Consider the following 16,304-nt stretch of genomic DNA (forward strand, 5'->3'; position numbering starts at 1 on the left):
GCGCACATAGCCCGCAGAAAGAGGATATAAACTTGGTGTTCCCATCAAGTGGAGGGTTTTCAAAGGTCTTTGAACCGCAATCCTCTATCAGCAAGCCTACTTTGCTACGCAAGATTACAAGCCCACAGCAAATTGGAGGACTTCAGTTAGCGCAGATATGTGCATATAGCTATATAGATGTCAAGACTCATGGATTTTCACAGCTATTGGTCATCTTGTCTGCTGGTCATGGATGGTCAAAGGAGATTCGCAGTGCCTTATGGCAGGTTCAGCTTGTCATCTTTGCAGCTTCAGTTCTGTATTATCATAAATTAACACGTTGTCTCAGCACAATAATCAGAAATGCCAATGTTTGTGTGACACTATTTTGTTTGATTGCTCGGAACAACACAGACCCAGGTTGGTTTGATCGTCAGCATGTTCGGTCTGAAGTTTCTCCTCGAGCCCTTGTTGAGAAATTCAGGGATATATCTGAGCCTATTCTCTAGAGTCCCTGTATAGACAGTACACTGTAGTACTAATGCTACTCAGCAGTAGCAATGTGTAATTTACTATGTTTATGACTATTTCAGCTACAGCATGTTTCGATAATAATATAATCCACTGTTGACACCATAGCTATCTATTCCGCTACAGATAGACCTAGCAGTCCGGTCCATCCCCCTAAATTGTGGAGAGAACCATAACCTATTACTCAAACCTATTTACCTTCTGATAGTCCTGTCATCATTCGCCATGGCCTAATAAATCGGTTTATCTCCACAAGTCCAACTCGTATCCCCTAAGCAGAGCAGAATGTTATTCACCCTTCGTGGTACTCTGACCGAGTTTTCTTAACAGGGTCCCTGTAGCAAGCGTTTTGAAGCCAGACGTCACCCTTTGCGTCGTGTCATTCAGGTGTCAGCATTGGTGTGTCTCGCCAACTTCCGTGGTTGATTTATTGTCCGATCTCTTAAAGAGTTCACTCATCTGTCCAACACCTGAGATATATGTTGTCTACTCGACCAGAAAGCCTGCCACAGAGAGATATACAAAACAGCCAGGATTATGATGAGCTCATGTTCGTAACCGACGACGAGCGTGTCTCTTTTCTTCCTGGGAAGCTCTCCAATGAATTCCCTGGATTATCCAACTGCAATGAAGCGATAGTACGTTTGGCTTCATACGCATTGAAGCCCTCCCGCGAAATGGGAAATTCTCTGTATATACACTACTATCGCTAATTACCCCAGGCATCTGAAATGACAATGGTCCCCGCGAAAGAATGTGACTCTGTTGAAGTATGCCACATCTTCCCATATCCCCTCGACAAGAGACCCGGACCAGACGTGAAAACCGGACCCTGGAACAACAGGGATTCCTTGGCCGCTTGATAAGGTAGAATCAAGGTACAGAAACATGAGTTGCTTTGCTCTTCCCTTTAGGCTAGCCAAGCCTATCTCCAGTAGGATGCTTAGATCACCGTTGGATCTAGCTGGGTTTTAGGCTCTTCGACTTGTTGTCGCCCAGGGTTGTGTTAAAAAAAAAAAAAAAAAAAAAAAACATGGCACTCCCATCCAAAGAGAAATAAGTCAACAGGATCCGGTAATGCCATCAGGAATTAACATAAAATCTATATTCCTAATAGGCATTTCGTCGCAGCCAACCCATTTTTACCTGAATTTGGACGTCGCCGCCAATATAGTAACATACTCTGTACGAATCTATAGAAATCACGGACTACTATGGCCGTAAACAAGGTTATTATACTGCTGCTGGACTACCCGAGTTTCAGTGAGTCCAACTCCTTTCGGAGCACTCTCTTCGCCAGGCTACCCAAAGCTAACGAACATATTTACCTCCTGAACAAGTTCGCTCTCTCTGGGGCTAGACGGAGGTCACAACCTCCGCCGTCCCGTTCGATGACGGTAACTAAAAATTGCTGTACTTGTCATACTCCTCGACATCTCAATTGAGATAATAGACGAGGAAGATGTTCAATTCTTCAGTTGGAGACGTTGCCTGCACAATAGGGATATATCTATAATGCCAGAACAACCCTCACAACCCAGATATGACGGAATGAACCTCGTTACAATACCGGCGATGCAACAAGTTGAAAACAAAGCAAGAGATTCACATGCATCTTTTGATGCATGTGAAAACGAGAGCAACGAATTGCCCATTCAGAATATGCTCACTACCGTACAAGATAGAATCAAAGTTCAAACTAACCTGGCAATCAGTGAGTGAGAGGGAAACTATCCCTGGAATGAGTATTTCTATCGCCCAGATTATTGCAATCGTTTCCAAATATCAGGCGAGTGGATACAAACCGGCAAACGACAGAATGAACTTCTTCGTAGTGGATGCAGGCTGGGACTTCGAAATATTACGTGACGGCGATCGCATCGAGCAAAGCCGGACAAATGGGACTTGCAAATATCTATCATAGGAAACAAGACTGACCTAACGCTCCGAACCTGAAGAATCGTGGAGTATCCAAGCCCACTACAGATTTCAACAAATTGCTCAACACTGGAAACAGTGAGCAAATTCAAAGGTATCATTGTCTAACTACTCTAAATACCACCGGTAACCAAGAATCGTGCCGCCCAAGCATCAATCACATTGACTGTCACCCATATACTCATGGAGTGACGGCTGCCACATCCGGTCTTGTCTTCGTCGAGACGAAAGATCCGGATGAGCGCCAAACAAGCGAAGAAGAAAAAAAAAAAAAAGGAATATCAGGAGGGATACAAGACTTGTACTCATCAACAGAAGGGAAGACAAGGGAAAGGTTTGGGAAAGGAACAGGGGTATCAATGGAATGGGAAATAAGGAAGTATAAAGATCATTGGACTTTTCTTTTTCCTGCTTTTGTCTATCGTATCGTGCACGTCGAAGGAAACAGGGAAACGGGGTAGTAATGTAAACGTGGTAAAACGTAGTAAACGTAGCGTAGCATAGGGCAGAAGTAGGCCCTTTGCCTCATCAGAGCCGGCAAGGCGTGTATATGGACGAGGAGCGAAAGGAAAGAGGGGAGGAAAAGTGGCTGGTGGGCCGTTGGCGTGTCCGGGCATCAACCAGCCCGACACCCCGCGTCGTTATGGGCAGGAGAGCCCGGGAGCAAATGTCGGTGTCACGAATGGCGGCCCAGCGTGGTCAACCGGACGGGGCTGTCGTGTTGTACTCCGTAGAGTAAGTAGACAAGTATATCCCCACGGTCGCTTCTCTTTTCTTCCTCCTTTCTGCCTCTGTTTTTGTCTCCCCTCATCTATCCAATCTCATCTGAGATGGATATCGCTTCTTTATTCTGAACCGGAAAGCAGCAACGCAACAACAATCAAACGCCAGTCATGCAGTCATCAGTCCAAGGAACAAAAAGAAAATCGTTACATGAGACATGAATGATTTCGTATCACGGCAAGTACCAAAAACGAATGGAAAGAATAGACACGATCACGGACTCAATTCAGCACATATATCGTCCGTTGCATCCAGTCCAAAGCCAGCCATGTCAACCGAGTGCAAGGACCCCGGCCCCCGACCAAGAGATATGTCCGACGAGGCATAGTCATTTTTGAGTCGTTCATGCGGCCCAAAGAACGGTCGATTCTCGTCGTTTGGTGTATTCCCGTCACCGGCTTCCCATGGCCCATTCTGCCAGAACCGCATGTTGGCCTGCTGGTCACCGAAAAGCTCATGGTGGTCATGATTGTGAGTTTCAACTCCGTGGGAGGTGAAGTCGTTTGGTGACTGGAATCGCAGATGCGACCGACTGAAATTTGAGCAGGGTGAGTCCGCATGCAGGGGCAGGTCGAGCGCTGACAGCGGCGGCATGTCCTCAACCGGCGTGATATCGATGGTCGGGTTGTCTGTCTGTTGAGCGAGGACCGATGCCAGCCGGGAGTTCGATGCGGATCCTTGCCTGCTATGACTGGTCGAGCGTTCAATGGCTCGTTGTACATAACTACCGCAGGTCTTCATGATCTTCTCTTGGTCCTCTGGTGAGAGACTGGCGAAATAGTCGTTGGCTAGTGATGGCTTGGGGAGCTCGGGTTCGCAAGGAATAAGACCGAAAGTCTCCTCAGCATGCTTGGTGAAACCGGACGGGTGGTCATACGGCGACTGATACACGGTCGGCACCTGCGACCGTTGTTGATCAAGGAACGCGTATTTTCCAGCCATCTTGGCCGCAGCCACACTACCCCGATCGACCGATTCAGCCTTGTTATTCTCCGACTCTTTTTTCTGCTGCAGCACATCCAATCGCTCACGGTGACTCACGAGCGAGAACCGGAGCATTTGCAACAATCGGGTCACCTCCTCCGACCGCATGTTGAGCGGCTGTAACGGCAACAAGGTCCCATCGACCGCCCGGGGTTGCACCCGTTGCTGAGCCATGGCCAGCTCAAGCTTTTCCAGACCATTGGACGGCGCTACCGAGCCCATGGGACCCAGCAACGTCTCTACTACCAGCTCGGGGCTGACGATATTATACCCAGCGAACACATTGGCATGATCGGTGATTTGGGCGAGTCGACGACGGGCAATGAGCTCTCGGACGTTGGCAAAGGTATTGGTGGGCAGTTGTTGAGGTTGCTGAGATTGCTGTTGTTGGGAAGGGGGGGAACGGGAATGCGAGTTATTGTGATAATTATTGCTGGTATTATTATTTTGTTGTTGAAGATGAGCCTTGGTGACCTGAGGATACGGAGCGTGACGAGCAGATTGAGTTGGCAGGGAACGATAGGCTGACGGCATCGCAGAAGAAGACGGAGAGGAGGTGGTCGTAGCGTGCAGCGACGTCGGCGGCGGTGGAGGAGGGGCAAGAGGACGCTGCACAGGAGCGGTGGCAGCAGCAGCAGGGGCAAGGTGAGACTGGGTCGGAAGTTGTTGGTGTTGGTGATGAGGAGTAGTATGATGAGGGGCAGCAGAAGCAATAGCAGGAGTACTAGTACTAGTACTAGTAGTAGTATGGTATTGCAGGCCGTGGTGGTTATGCTGCCGGTAGTGGAGATAAGCCGAAGATGAGGCGGAAGCAGCACCAGCATTAGCAGCAGGAGGGAGCAGCCGGGTCACCGCATGATGTTGCAGAATTGCTGGGCTGTTATTCGTCCGAGCATATTTAGCATTAATCGCGGCCACGGACTGCTGAGCATGATTGACCGCGCCAAGCGACCGGACGCTATCCAGGAAATTCGCCCGGGGATTGTGGACAGGCACGCTAGGGTTGTGCGTATATTGAGCCCTACACTCGGTGGACGATGGCCCCAGGTAATACCAGATCTGGTGCTGTTGCTGCCGGTGCTGCTGCCCCTGGAGCTGGTGGATCCAGACATGGCTTGCATCGTTCACCGTCTCAAATTCGGCCCACTGATACGGCGACGGCCCATCACCAAACGGGCTACCTGCCACCGGCAAATCGAGTTCTTTCCGATTCTCGGGTTTACGCGCCAAATGCGCCGGGAGTGGCTTAGTCCCGGGAGCCAGAGGTGCAAAGTTGCTCTTCCGAACGATGAGCAACCATCGGTACGGCAGTTCAATGGTATCACTAGGAAGAAGAGTCAGTCAACATGCGGTCAGACATAAGAGAAAAAAAAAAAAAAAAAACAAAAAAATTTAGACTCCAACTCTCCCACCGAGACCCGCCAGTAAGAAGCAGGAATCAGGTCAAACCAGAGTGCGTGGGAGAAAGCCTCCGATAAAGGAACAAAAAATGGTGGTGGGGTCATGGAGGGGCAATCATAAATCACAGCCACAAAGAAATCAAACCATCAAAAACACAAAAAACACAGAAACGGGAGGAAAAGGGAAAACTCACCCCCGTGGAAGCATCTTGACCAGCAATGAGTACTCCTCTGGTCGATTCTCCAGAACCACGGCTCCATTGATTTCCTTATCCGCTTGGAACTGGATCAGATCGCCAGGAACCAGTCCCCGCGCCGTGTCGAGAAGTTTACGGTCGTGCTCGAATGAATCGCCATTCATCACCTGGTGTCGCTTTTGACGGTGATATTTGCACTTCAGATCGATGCTGGGAATTGAGTATTGATTACCGTCGTCCGCAATCACCGCGACCGAGCCCAGTTCGCATTGAACACCCGCCAGAAGAGCACAAGTGGCGTGGTATGCCCGGGTGCATTTACCATAGTTGCATTGGAAACAGGCACCACGGACTTCGCGACAGAAGAGACACTTGAGTCCCATGCGCGCCTTGGGGACCTTGTCCACATCGCACACGACTTCCCTGCCCGACTCATCCCGGAGGATGCTTGTCTCCTCGGTATACAAAGCACAACGACGGTGAGCGTGCGATCGACCATCCTCGGTCGGAAGAAGGTCTTCATATTCCAGGTCATTGGGACATAACAGACAAGGAATCCTTCTGGGAACATCCATATGGACCCTCATGCGCTTGGCCCGGGTCAGGTCACCGTCATGCTTGCGCTTGCGACCACGAGTACTGGCTGTCTTTTCGGGGACACTACGTGGTGGAGTAAGGAGGTCGGATGCACCTTCGAGGTCATCCATGTCGCTACCGTAACATTCATCATAGTAGTACTCTGGAGTCGACTCGCCCCGCAACTTCCGCTCAATCTCGTCCACGTCAATCCAGACACTGTCCGCTTCGCAATTGCACTTCTTGGCGATGCGGCCGTAGTCCAGCCATTTCTCCGTGGCGAAGTTGACGGACTCGGCACAGTTGTAGCCCAGGTTGTATCCTGAGTGGTACCCATACGGATAGGTGATGACGAACTCGCCCTCGTAGTGGACCATCTTATTGACGGTGATACCATACTGCGACTTGAGAAGACTGGGGGAGACGAGGTAGGTTTTGTGGCGGAGGAATTGGTCGCAGCTCTTCGCATCGCTGGTCCAGATGCTTTTCATGGCTTGTTCAAATCGAGGAGCATCTTCCTGCGAAATGCTATACCACTGCTTAGGTGCACCAAAGTGGATATAGTTTATACTGTAGAGATCAACGTCCTCCAAGTGCCAGGCAAAAGTGGCTTTCCACATGCCCAAGTATAGATATGCCGTGTTGACACCGGGAACTTTTTGGCCTATCACATCCAGCAAGTTGGGAAGCTTGGCGACATTCCATGACTTGGTGATGTTATCGTCAAACAGCGAACCCGGCATGTCCGCGCCGTACATGGGATTGTTGAACATGAGCGATTTCCAGTATGCCGTCTCCAGCTCTTCACACCTCTCGTGCGTGTAGTCCGCGTTGTCGTGGATTCGATAGTCAAAGTCCTTGAAGGCCTCTTCGTCCACAAAGTCCACGGCGTCACCCCGGTTGTTCTTGCGTCGTGCGTTCACCGACTTGGGCTGTCGTCCTTTCGGCTTCGGTGCTGGCAACGCCTCACCCTCGCTTAGCTCCTCTGATTTGGTCTCGACGGGGTTCGACTCGGGCGACACGGGGGTCGGAGGTCCTTCAAGTTTGGTCTTATCGAAACTATCATCCACCGGCTCTTCCTTCACCTTGACTTGGTTTGCACGCTTAGGTGGTCGTCCAGGACGCCGCTTTTGGGGCGAGGCATTCGTAGTCTGAGGTTTGGGAGTCGGCGCAGCGCGAGTCACTCGTTCCTGGTTTCGACGTCGTTCGCCTCGTCGGGCCGGGGGCTGGTGACTGCTTTCCTCGCATAACGCCTTCCATTGCGGGAGGTTGTAGGATCGTTGTTTCTCGATGTTCGCCTGGGTGTAGGTGCCATGCGAACCGTGGAATTCTTGCATTATGGGATTCTTGACGCGGATTTTCTTGATAGCTTCGTCGAGCGCTGGAAGATCATCGGCCCTACCATTGTCAGTCATCGTCACGGGTAACCGGACTTGCCAAAAACATACCATTCCTTAGGAGGAATAACCTTGACAATGCCGGCCTTCATACCATACTTATCGACCTTATTGATGAACTTTTGAAAATCCTGAAACTGGTTCATAGTCTTCCAAGCATTGTCAGCCCTGCGACTCAGACCAGGATACACCCGGAGCCCATCGCAACACATACCGGCTTGAACACAGGGATCTTGCCTCCACCATAGTAATGATCTGGCTCGATCTCCTCATCCTCCTCCTCAGATGCCGGAGCCGCACCGTTTTTAGGGTCGAGTTCCAGATCCGAAAGCTCCGAGGGCACCCCTTCGGGGACCTCTTTCTTGCCATTGGCACTCTGAGGGGGGGTGAAGGAAGCGGTAGCAGGATCGGTGGTCGTGGTTATACAGCCGCTCGTGGCGGGCTTGTTGGAGAGAGGTTGCTCAAGCGCGGCGGCCATCATCGCGGTATGATGGGGGGAAAACGGAATCGGGTCAAGACGGGTCGGAGGGAGGGAGAGAAATAAGGAAGCCGTCGTCGGGAAAGATGCGACCGCTGATCGACGGCGATAGAGGTGGATTCCCAGCGGTCGGGGGAAGTAGAGAGAGCTGTTGAATGAAGGAGAGGAAGGGTACAAGTATGTCGTTGAAAGTGAAGTCTCCTGATCTGTTATTTGTTATTTTCCTGCTGCGTGAGAAGCTCAGGCAAGAAAGCGACAAAAAAAACGAAAAGGATCGCAAAGAAAAGCAATAATTGAAGGCCTGATAAAACACAAGAATGGCTGTTATCAAGCGTTCTGGACTGGACTGGAGAAAAGATCGATATCAGATGGAGAGGAGGTCAGTCGGGAAAAAGGTAGAGCCGTTCTAGATACAGAATCACCTGATATGCTCAGGGCTTCTCCAGTCCAGCAGATCCCAGCACGGCCGCTGGCTCCGGTTTCGGTGGATCGCTGCGCCCAGGCACTTGCAGAGAACTTGTACGTAGTATACAGCAGTAATCAAACCGGATATTCAAATAGAGGCAATAAACAATTCAAAAGAAATAATACTTACAGATACTAACAGTTGACAATTCGTGTTGCTGATACAGTACAGAGTATTTGCATACCGTACAATTGCGGCTCTAGAAAGCCTTTGCTTTGATATAAAGTCACGTGGTACACGTGACAACCATATTCACCGGCAAACCACTAACCGGTATTCCTGTATCTACGCAAGCAATGGTATATCACGTACTGCTGGAAACAGCAATGAAGATCGGATGATCTCATTGCTAGGGCTTCTGATTGGCTGCATAAACCATGAGTCATTGCAGATACACAGGGTATGAAATAGAGTGCTATTCATAATATGCCGAGCACAGCATTGACTGATGTCCTCAGTACTACTTATGTGGACAAGCCAAATACGGCATACCCTACTAATACCCAATACAGACACTCGCGTACCATACTGCACGTACCGCTGCAGAACACAGCTACTAATGCACGTCCCTGTCCCGAAACAGCTAACGGCATCTTATCAAATCCTAGCACGGACATACATCCCTGTCAATACCTAGTCCATGTGCCATGCAACGCACACTTGTCTAGGAATAACATACGAGGACCTTGGAATCTACCCGATGCGGTCCCATTGGGCACAAAGACTTGACATTGTCAAACCACATGGATTACTAGAGTGCTGCAAAGGACTCAGGGATTCGCTATGCAGGTTCCATATAACACAAGATAAACATGCGGTGATGCAACAGTTTGTGGACTGTATGTACTCCGTGCTCGTAACAATTCAATTCAATGTCGTATCAACATGAGAAACGCTGCAGGGAATCAAAAATAGAAAATCAGGAATTATAACGCCAGTCGTGAACCAGAATCAATCATAGCACGCTAATAGTCATTCAAATGCAACTTCTTTCCAACGAACCGCCGCTTGACGGTTCTGTCAACGCTACGTTCCCGTTCAGCGTTCAACCCCTTGAGAGCGTGGAAGAGCATTCCTGCGTCGAAGAAACCATCTGTTTCAGTTAGCATATTGTTTCATGAACGATAAAAAAAAAAAACTCACATCCTCCCATGCCATCATCCTCCAGCTCTCCGCCATCTGTCGTCGGCGTCTCGGTGCCCCGCTGGTACACTTGGTTCGGATCACCCCGGACGATACGGCCCCGGCGGTGCTCGGCCCTGTCAGACCTCTCGGCAATCTGCTCCATCTCACGAGCGCGGCTTGTACGCGGGCTTGTGGTCTTGCGGGTAGTCGCACGCAACAACTTGCGGATCTCCAAGAGATACATTTCGAGTGTTTGCATCAACCGCGCCGTCTGGCGATGCTTGGACGAAGCGCAGATCGAGATCGAGTCGTCCTTGATGATGTATCCGATACCGAAGCCGTCGCCGGACGTCGGGCCGAAGCCAAAGTGCCGCAAGCATGGGTTGCCGCAGTTCGAGGTCGACAGGATCGTGTTGTTGATCTTGTCCCAGCCTGGGTCACTGAAGATGGCCGGCGTGGCGGGTACGGGACGCATGCCGCGAAGGCTGTAGCTGTTGGCCGAGGAGAGACCGTCCTCGGACAACCCGGCGTCCGAGGCTTTGGGCGACTCGGCCACTGAGCCGTTCTCGACGGGGCTAGAGTAACCGTTGGAGATCGTGTCCACGCTGGCGGTAGACGAGGTAATCTCATCAAACGAACGCTGCCATAGGCAGTACAGCGCATACAGGTGCCGATCCTGTCCTTGTCCCTTGGAGCACTCCTTGGTGATAGCCGTATGCTTTTCGGTCGCCTTCCGGAGAGCGTTAATCTTCTGCTCCGGGGGATTGTCGCCCCAGAAGGCCTGGATGAAGTCGACACACTCGTTGGTCACTGGGCGGATAGCCTCAGTCCGTCCGTGCAAGAAGAACTTGGTCATGGCCGGCTCGTAAGTGCTCTCCATACGACCATAGAGACCGTAGTAAGCAGCCTGGAACGCCATTTGGAGAAAGGCATCGGGGGAGAAGCCCATAGAGGTAATAAAGTTCTTCCCGAACCCTTCAAAGTCGAGCACCTTGAAGTCATGCTGCTGGATCAGGTCGGACAGATGGGACTCGGCGAACCGTAAAGCGATGCTCAGCTCCGGAGCCATGTCCCATTCAAGCTTCCGCGGGGTGGTGCTCACATTGCCGAAGCTGCGGGGGTCCCGCTTGGCCGGGTCAGGGCTGCTGGTCGCCCACAGGGTGGGGGCTTGGCCGTTAATCGTCTTGGCGAATCGGAGGATGGTATCGGTGTAGATATCGCTGGCGAACCGCAGCACCGTGTGACCATCAACACCGGTGTGTTCAAAGTTGATTCCGGCACTGCCGTTCTTGCACACAATGATCTGAAGCTTGTCGTACCACCGGTTGGTGCATGTACCCACCTGAACACCCCGTACCACTTCGCTAGTTCCACAGATCATGTTGGCGCACAGTTCTGATGTGGTTTGGGGCTCGGTGTAGTCGAGGCAGAGCATGAACAGCGCTGAGTCGACGATGTTTAGTGATTCCGCATTGTTGGAACCTTCATCCTTGGTCAAGATGTCTCTCATGGACGACCACACCTTCCGGTTCTCCGTACTGAGCACACCCAGGGCGCCTTTGGCAGCATCCTGGATGGGCGTCTGCTCAGCATCGTTAATGATCACCTGGAGATTGAGCGCGATGTCCTTCTCGCTCATAATCAGGTCGCTGTTCTCGTCAAGGACGTCGAACCAGTAGATCTGTCCGCGGCAGAGCACTGCGACGTGCTTAGCACGAGGGTCCTGGTTGATAACGCAGCCGTTCTCTGTCGGAACACGCGCAGTACCAAACAATCGAGAGTACTGGTACATGCAAAGGGGAGTGCCACGGACAGTGTCAGGTGGCAACTCCTCTCGCCGGACGGCTCGGACAAACGACAAAGCAGAGACAGCCAGGGAGGCGGCACGAGTAACCTGGTTGTTACGTGCGGGAGTCGGGTCATCTTCCAACAAGAAGAAGGGGTTCAAGTTCAGAACAACAGCTGGAGCATTCGTCAGTACACTAATTCAAGAGTAAACTAAACGGAGTAAGATGTCATACGGTTATCAAAGTTCAAGTACGAGTCGTACCCTAGTTTTGTTAGCCTGCACTTCAGTCACTCGTTTGCAGGGTGTGTTCAACATACAGAACTGCTCAATGAAACTCGTTTTAGACGAGGCATAGTTCTTAAGCTTCTCTTGCAAAACAGGTCCATCGGTCCTGAGGAAATCCTGTACAGCCGCCTTGGTCTCCTCTTGCTCCCTGGGAGATTGCAATGCGGACAAAGATTCCAGGTATCTATTGCAAGTTTTCTCAAGTTCGGGAACGGGCAATTTAGGGAGAGAGTCTTGGTTGGCGAAAGTCAGACCCTTCTTCTCCTTCGAGGAAACATCTGGTGCCGGCGCGGCACCGTTTATATTGGGTTGTGTCGACATGTCGCCGTTTGTCAATGCCTGGTTGTTGGAGGATGCAATCTTGGGTTCGAGAGTAGGCTGGGATAGACGTCTGGGGGAAGTCATGGTATCCCCGATAGGTTTAGGGGCAGTAAAAAAACGAACTGCCATGTCGGAGTAAGACATGATCGTCAGTTGGAGGTCAGAAAAGCGTCAGGTGATAGGTGCCCAATCAACTAGGCAAAGCGACAGGCGAGGAAAGTAGGAATGGACAAAAGACGTAGAGCACTGCGGTAGAAATAGTGACAATCGTGCAAACAATACGAGGGCATTGACAGGGGGTATAAGACCGGCAGACAGACAAAAGACCAGAGCAAGAGTGTTAAAAAAGGAAAAGAACATAACAGGTAACATAAAGAGCAGTAGTAGATATACATATAGGAATAGATACCCCGCCGAGCCGCCGCCTGGAGATGGTGGAGTAACGGGAGTCCATTCGGGGCGATGGAAAAAAAAGACCAACGGAAGAAGGGGACAAGGAGCAGCGCCGCTTACCAGGGCTGTCTAGTAATGAGAGAACCTTTTGACGGGTCGAATCCAGTGCTCAGTGGAGCGTCCGAGGGAACCAGGATGTGTCGGGGGAACGGATAACTGGAGAACGAGAGTTAGCCACTGCTGGTTTGCCGTGGAGGAATGGAGATAAGCTGGAGATTCCTTCTGTCCTTACCTTCTCTTTCTTTCTTGCTCACTTGAGTCAGTGTCGTTCAATCCCTTTATAAATCAACAATCACTCTTCTTTGCCTAGTGATCCGGCTAAACGATCAAGGCTGGTGGTCAATGGAGATCCGTCACTTCTCCCCACAACATGCGGGGATCAGAAGACACCTTAAAAGAGCCAGAACCTGAGGTAAAAATTCTCGGTCGATAGAGTCGATTGATTGGCACAACGCAGACAAATAGACAAAAGGATGAATAGAAGAACTATGTAAAATGAAGAAATGAAGATCTCAAATAAGAGGCAGTAGTTGTAGTATCAGTAGTAATAGTAGCCCAATCTCCAACGCGAACGGAAGTCTTAAGTCTGGGGCAAATTCTCACTTCGATTAAGGCGAATTGTCAGTGGATCAAAACCCATGGAACATGCACAGCGTCATAATACTGGGAAACAGTAATTAGGTACGGGGTACCTTCGGTGACGTCTCGGACGAAGGGAGTTTCTGCAGTAGTTGCCTTTTGGGTTTCTTCCTTTGGGCTGTTCTTCAGGAAAAAGCTCGGCGTTGGTTTGGCAATTTGCGGGGGTGGTCACGTGGTAAATCATTTCAGCACTGGCCAGCGCTACATCATCGCTGCGAGCTGTACATACATACATAGAAGACTAAAGTAATTAAGCTTGTATGAGTGCTTGGCAAGAACACAGCAGGTATCTACGTGCTTATGCATCAATGCAGTGCGTACATGGACGAATCGACACGTGAGACAAAACTACAAAAGCAAATTTAATAATTGATTGCATGCAGGTGCGAAAGAACCGACACGGCCAGGAAAGAAGAATAAAATATACACAAATAGCTAGTTAACTGTAACATTATTCTGCGAGCAACTTTGGATCTCCTTTTAGTGGCCCCGCCGCTTTGTGAGAGGCTCACGTGACTGTCCCCGAGTGATCAGGGAACGTCATCAGCGTTCTGGGACACGCACCCCGGAATCCTAGCTCACTCCGGGAGCTCTTGGAGTACTAGCAAAACCATTCCCAGGGCACTCTGGGAGCATCCCAAAATAAGTGCCAGGTCTCTGTGGAAGGTCCTTTCACCGTACGAGATGCCAGTCGAAGGATTAAGGTCCGTGTTGATGAAGAATCGTGGAAGAAACTGCATGAGAACTCATTTCCGCGACAAAATCGGACATTTATATACGAATATCAACAGGTTAACCGAATCTTTCTCTGACTTGTCAGGGTCGGCTTACTACGTGAGGTTGGTTAATCCCACTACAACCCTTGAATACGATGAGATATGTGAGAATGGATATGAGGCGACAGTTTGAAATTCAATTATATTAAAAAGCAATTAAATTTAGAAGTTTTGCTGAATTTGAGATCTATTCGTTCTCCAGAACGTCATCTAAGCCAAAATTGCTCAAATCTCCAGGGCAAGCAGACAACCATCCTTCTTTGCTTACTGCGTTCTAGAAGGGATCGTTCTTCGATATTGGGAAATCCAGGTCGTTTACAATGAGCCTCCTGGCTGCTGGTCTGTTCACCATGTCATAAACTTTGTACAAGGTCAGATTGAACCGTTTAACCTCTTCAATGCTGATCCAGACATATGAAACAAGTTCTTCCGGGGTATACCGGAAAGCATGCCTAGTCGTTTACAACTAACAAGGCACTCGAGGAGCTCCATGTCAGAAGGCGGGAGAAAGGGCTCCAGGTCAAATCCTAACGAATCTCGGCCCTTATATATTAGAGTGAAAATTATGTGTAGTAGAATTGCTTGGTATGTCGGAATCGGCCAAGCACAGGAACTACATGCCTCTGCGGTAGAGGCGTCCCATGTCCCCTGTGTGTTTCATTGTTAATGAAGGCGTGGTTTAATCAGAAATACCTGGTATCAGCTCACTCTATGTTGCTATATTGCCCAACATAGTGTATTGTGAGATCAATTGCTGCGGACTGTGAACTTTGCCCCCCATTTGCCCACATCCCGGTGACCATCATCAATTACAAAGGGGTTTTGTAGTACTGATTCAATGACCCACTATGAACATGGCTAATAGGGGTGAAACTGTTCAAATCAAAGTCTGACGAAGAGTCGATCTTTTTGCGTCTTGGGTGGTGAGGATGATGTGTTCTGTGATGACAGTGCTGGTTTGTCGGGAGAATCACGACGGCCTATCTCTTGTGATTCGTCCAGGGAACAGGAAATCCTCCTGTACGAACATTCATTACTGATCCCTTGGTCAAAGAGTCCTTGGCAAATAACAACTGGCGCTGGCCATATTGGGCTTTTGCCATCATAATGCCCGTGGTGCTCTGCCCACTGGCCGGAATTTTCCAGTACTATCAGTGGGTGGCCGAGGTTAGAGGTGTCTACAAACGGCTTACACGTAGTGGGCGGTCGCCGGCCCAGTCTATCGTTTATTACATGCAAAAATTTGCTTGTATGTTTGACCTGCTACTCACTAGCTTTTTGTCCGCACTGACAAGTAATCCATGTATCCAGTGGTTGGAAATATTATATTGAAGGCGGCCTTCGGCTTTTCCTGCTACCGCTCACCATGGACACCTATGGCGAAATCATGTATGCTTCCCCGATGTTCATCGTCCCTCTTGCTGTTGGAGGTTTCCTTCTCGGTTTATATTGGTCTTTGGCAACGATACGGTACCCAGATGAGCTGCTCGACACCGGAGCCCTGAAGAAGCTAGCAATCATTAGTTGCTTTGCGCTCGCATCCATCCAACACATTAGTTTCTGCTACTGGGATATGTACAATTTGGAAGCAACCATTATATACTACGGACTCTCATTAAAGTCGAGCTCTTATGTGATGCAAATATATAATCTCGGCTCACTGCTAGAAGGTATACTGTTTGGTTTCGCTGTCTTCTTTACTCGACGATTCAAACCTATCTGTCTTTACCTTGGCTTGCCGTTAACGATTCTTGGACTAGGGTTATGATCAATGTGCGCGGCAAAGGGAGCTCGGGCATTGGGTATATGGTTGGGTATCAGGTCCTTGTTGGCTTGGCTGCCGGGACTGTGAACAATACTGAAGCCTCATTTGCTTCTCCTTAGTATAGAGCCAATAACGAGTGTTATCCTCCTCCAACTTGTCAATTGAGAATGTGTATATCTTTATCGCAGGCTCCACCAACACTCTATCTGGTGATCTAGGCCGAGGGGTACCCTCAGCAGAGGTCTCTGTTTTACGAGATCCCACCATAATGACTTTCTCACAACCCAAAGGGTTATTGGCCGATAAATACGTAGGGAACTAATCGAGGGTAAGGCACGTAGTCAGGATTGTATTGATTGGTCCATAGTCGATGTTAAATGAATATAGAACCCCCTCCCCCCCCCCCCCCCCCCCCCCCCCCC

The 16,304-nt window shown here is 49.9% G+C and overlaps 5 protein-coding genes across 5 annotated transcripts; 1 reads left to right on the forward strand and 4 right to left on the reverse strand.

The window, feature by feature from the left end:
* Positions 1-3,444: 3,444 nt before the first annotated feature.
* Positions 3,445-8,263, reverse strand: EURHEDRAFT_380251 (putative jumonji family transcription factor; the record flags this gene model as incomplete). Its single annotated transcript, XM_040779271.1, has 4 exons — positions 3,445-5,539; positions 5,810-7,786; positions 7,837-7,934; positions 8,000-8,263. 4 exons carry the CDS (start codon positions 8,261-8,263, stop codon positions 3,445-3,447), a joined length of 4,434 nt encoding a protein of 1,477 aa, XP_040636140.1.
* A 1,431-nt stretch (positions 8,264-9,694) lies between these two features.
* EURHEDRAFT_462777 (choline/carnitine O-acyltransferase) lies at positions 9,695-12,393 on the reverse strand (the record flags this gene model as incomplete). Its single annotated transcript, XM_040784829.1, has 4 exons — positions 9,695-9,822; positions 9,873-11,816; positions 11,876-11,905; positions 11,961-12,393. 4 exons carry the CDS (start codon positions 12,391-12,393, stop codon positions 9,695-9,697), a joined length of 2,535 nt encoding a protein of 844 aa, XP_040636141.1.
* Positions 12,307-12,795, reverse strand: EURHEDRAFT_415572 (uncharacterized protein). The gene has a single exon (XM_040782728.1). The coding sequence runs from the start codon at positions 12,619-12,621 to the stop codon at positions 12,421-12,423; it is 201 nt and encodes a 66-aa protein (XP_040636142.1). The 5' UTR covers positions 12,622-12,795; the 3' UTR covers positions 12,307-12,420.
* Positions 12,796-14,445: 1,650 nt separating this feature from the next.
* On the reverse strand, positions 14,446-15,039 carry EURHEDRAFT_544026 (uncharacterized protein). Its single transcript, XM_040787423.1, has 3 exons — positions 14,849-15,039; positions 14,582-14,765; positions 14,446-14,543 (listed from the first exon to the last, which is right to left on the reverse strand). Coding segments are annotated over exons 1-3 (261 nt in total). The 5' UTR covers positions 14,924-15,039; the 3' UTR covers positions 14,446-14,541.
* An 85-nt stretch (positions 15,040-15,124) lies between these two features.
* On the forward strand, positions 15,125-15,667 carry EURHEDRAFT_196255 (uncharacterized protein). Its single transcript, XM_040777923.1, has 2 exons — positions 15,125-15,366; positions 15,429-15,667. The coding sequence occupies exons 1-2, from the start codon at positions 15,225-15,227 to the stop codon at positions 15,620-15,622; spliced, it is 336 nt and encodes a 111-aa protein (XP_040636144.1). The 5' UTR covers positions 15,125-15,224; the 3' UTR covers positions 15,623-15,667.
* Positions 15,668-16,304: the final 637 nt, after the last annotated feature.

This window comes from Aspergillus ruber, assembly GCF_000600275.1.
Source record: "Aspergillus ruber CBS 135680 unplaced genomic scaffold scaffold00027, whole genome shotgun sequence".
In the NCBI taxonomy this organism is placed as follows: domain Eukaryota; kingdom Fungi; phylum Ascomycota; class Eurotiomycetes; order Eurotiales; family Aspergillaceae; genus Aspergillus; species Aspergillus ruber.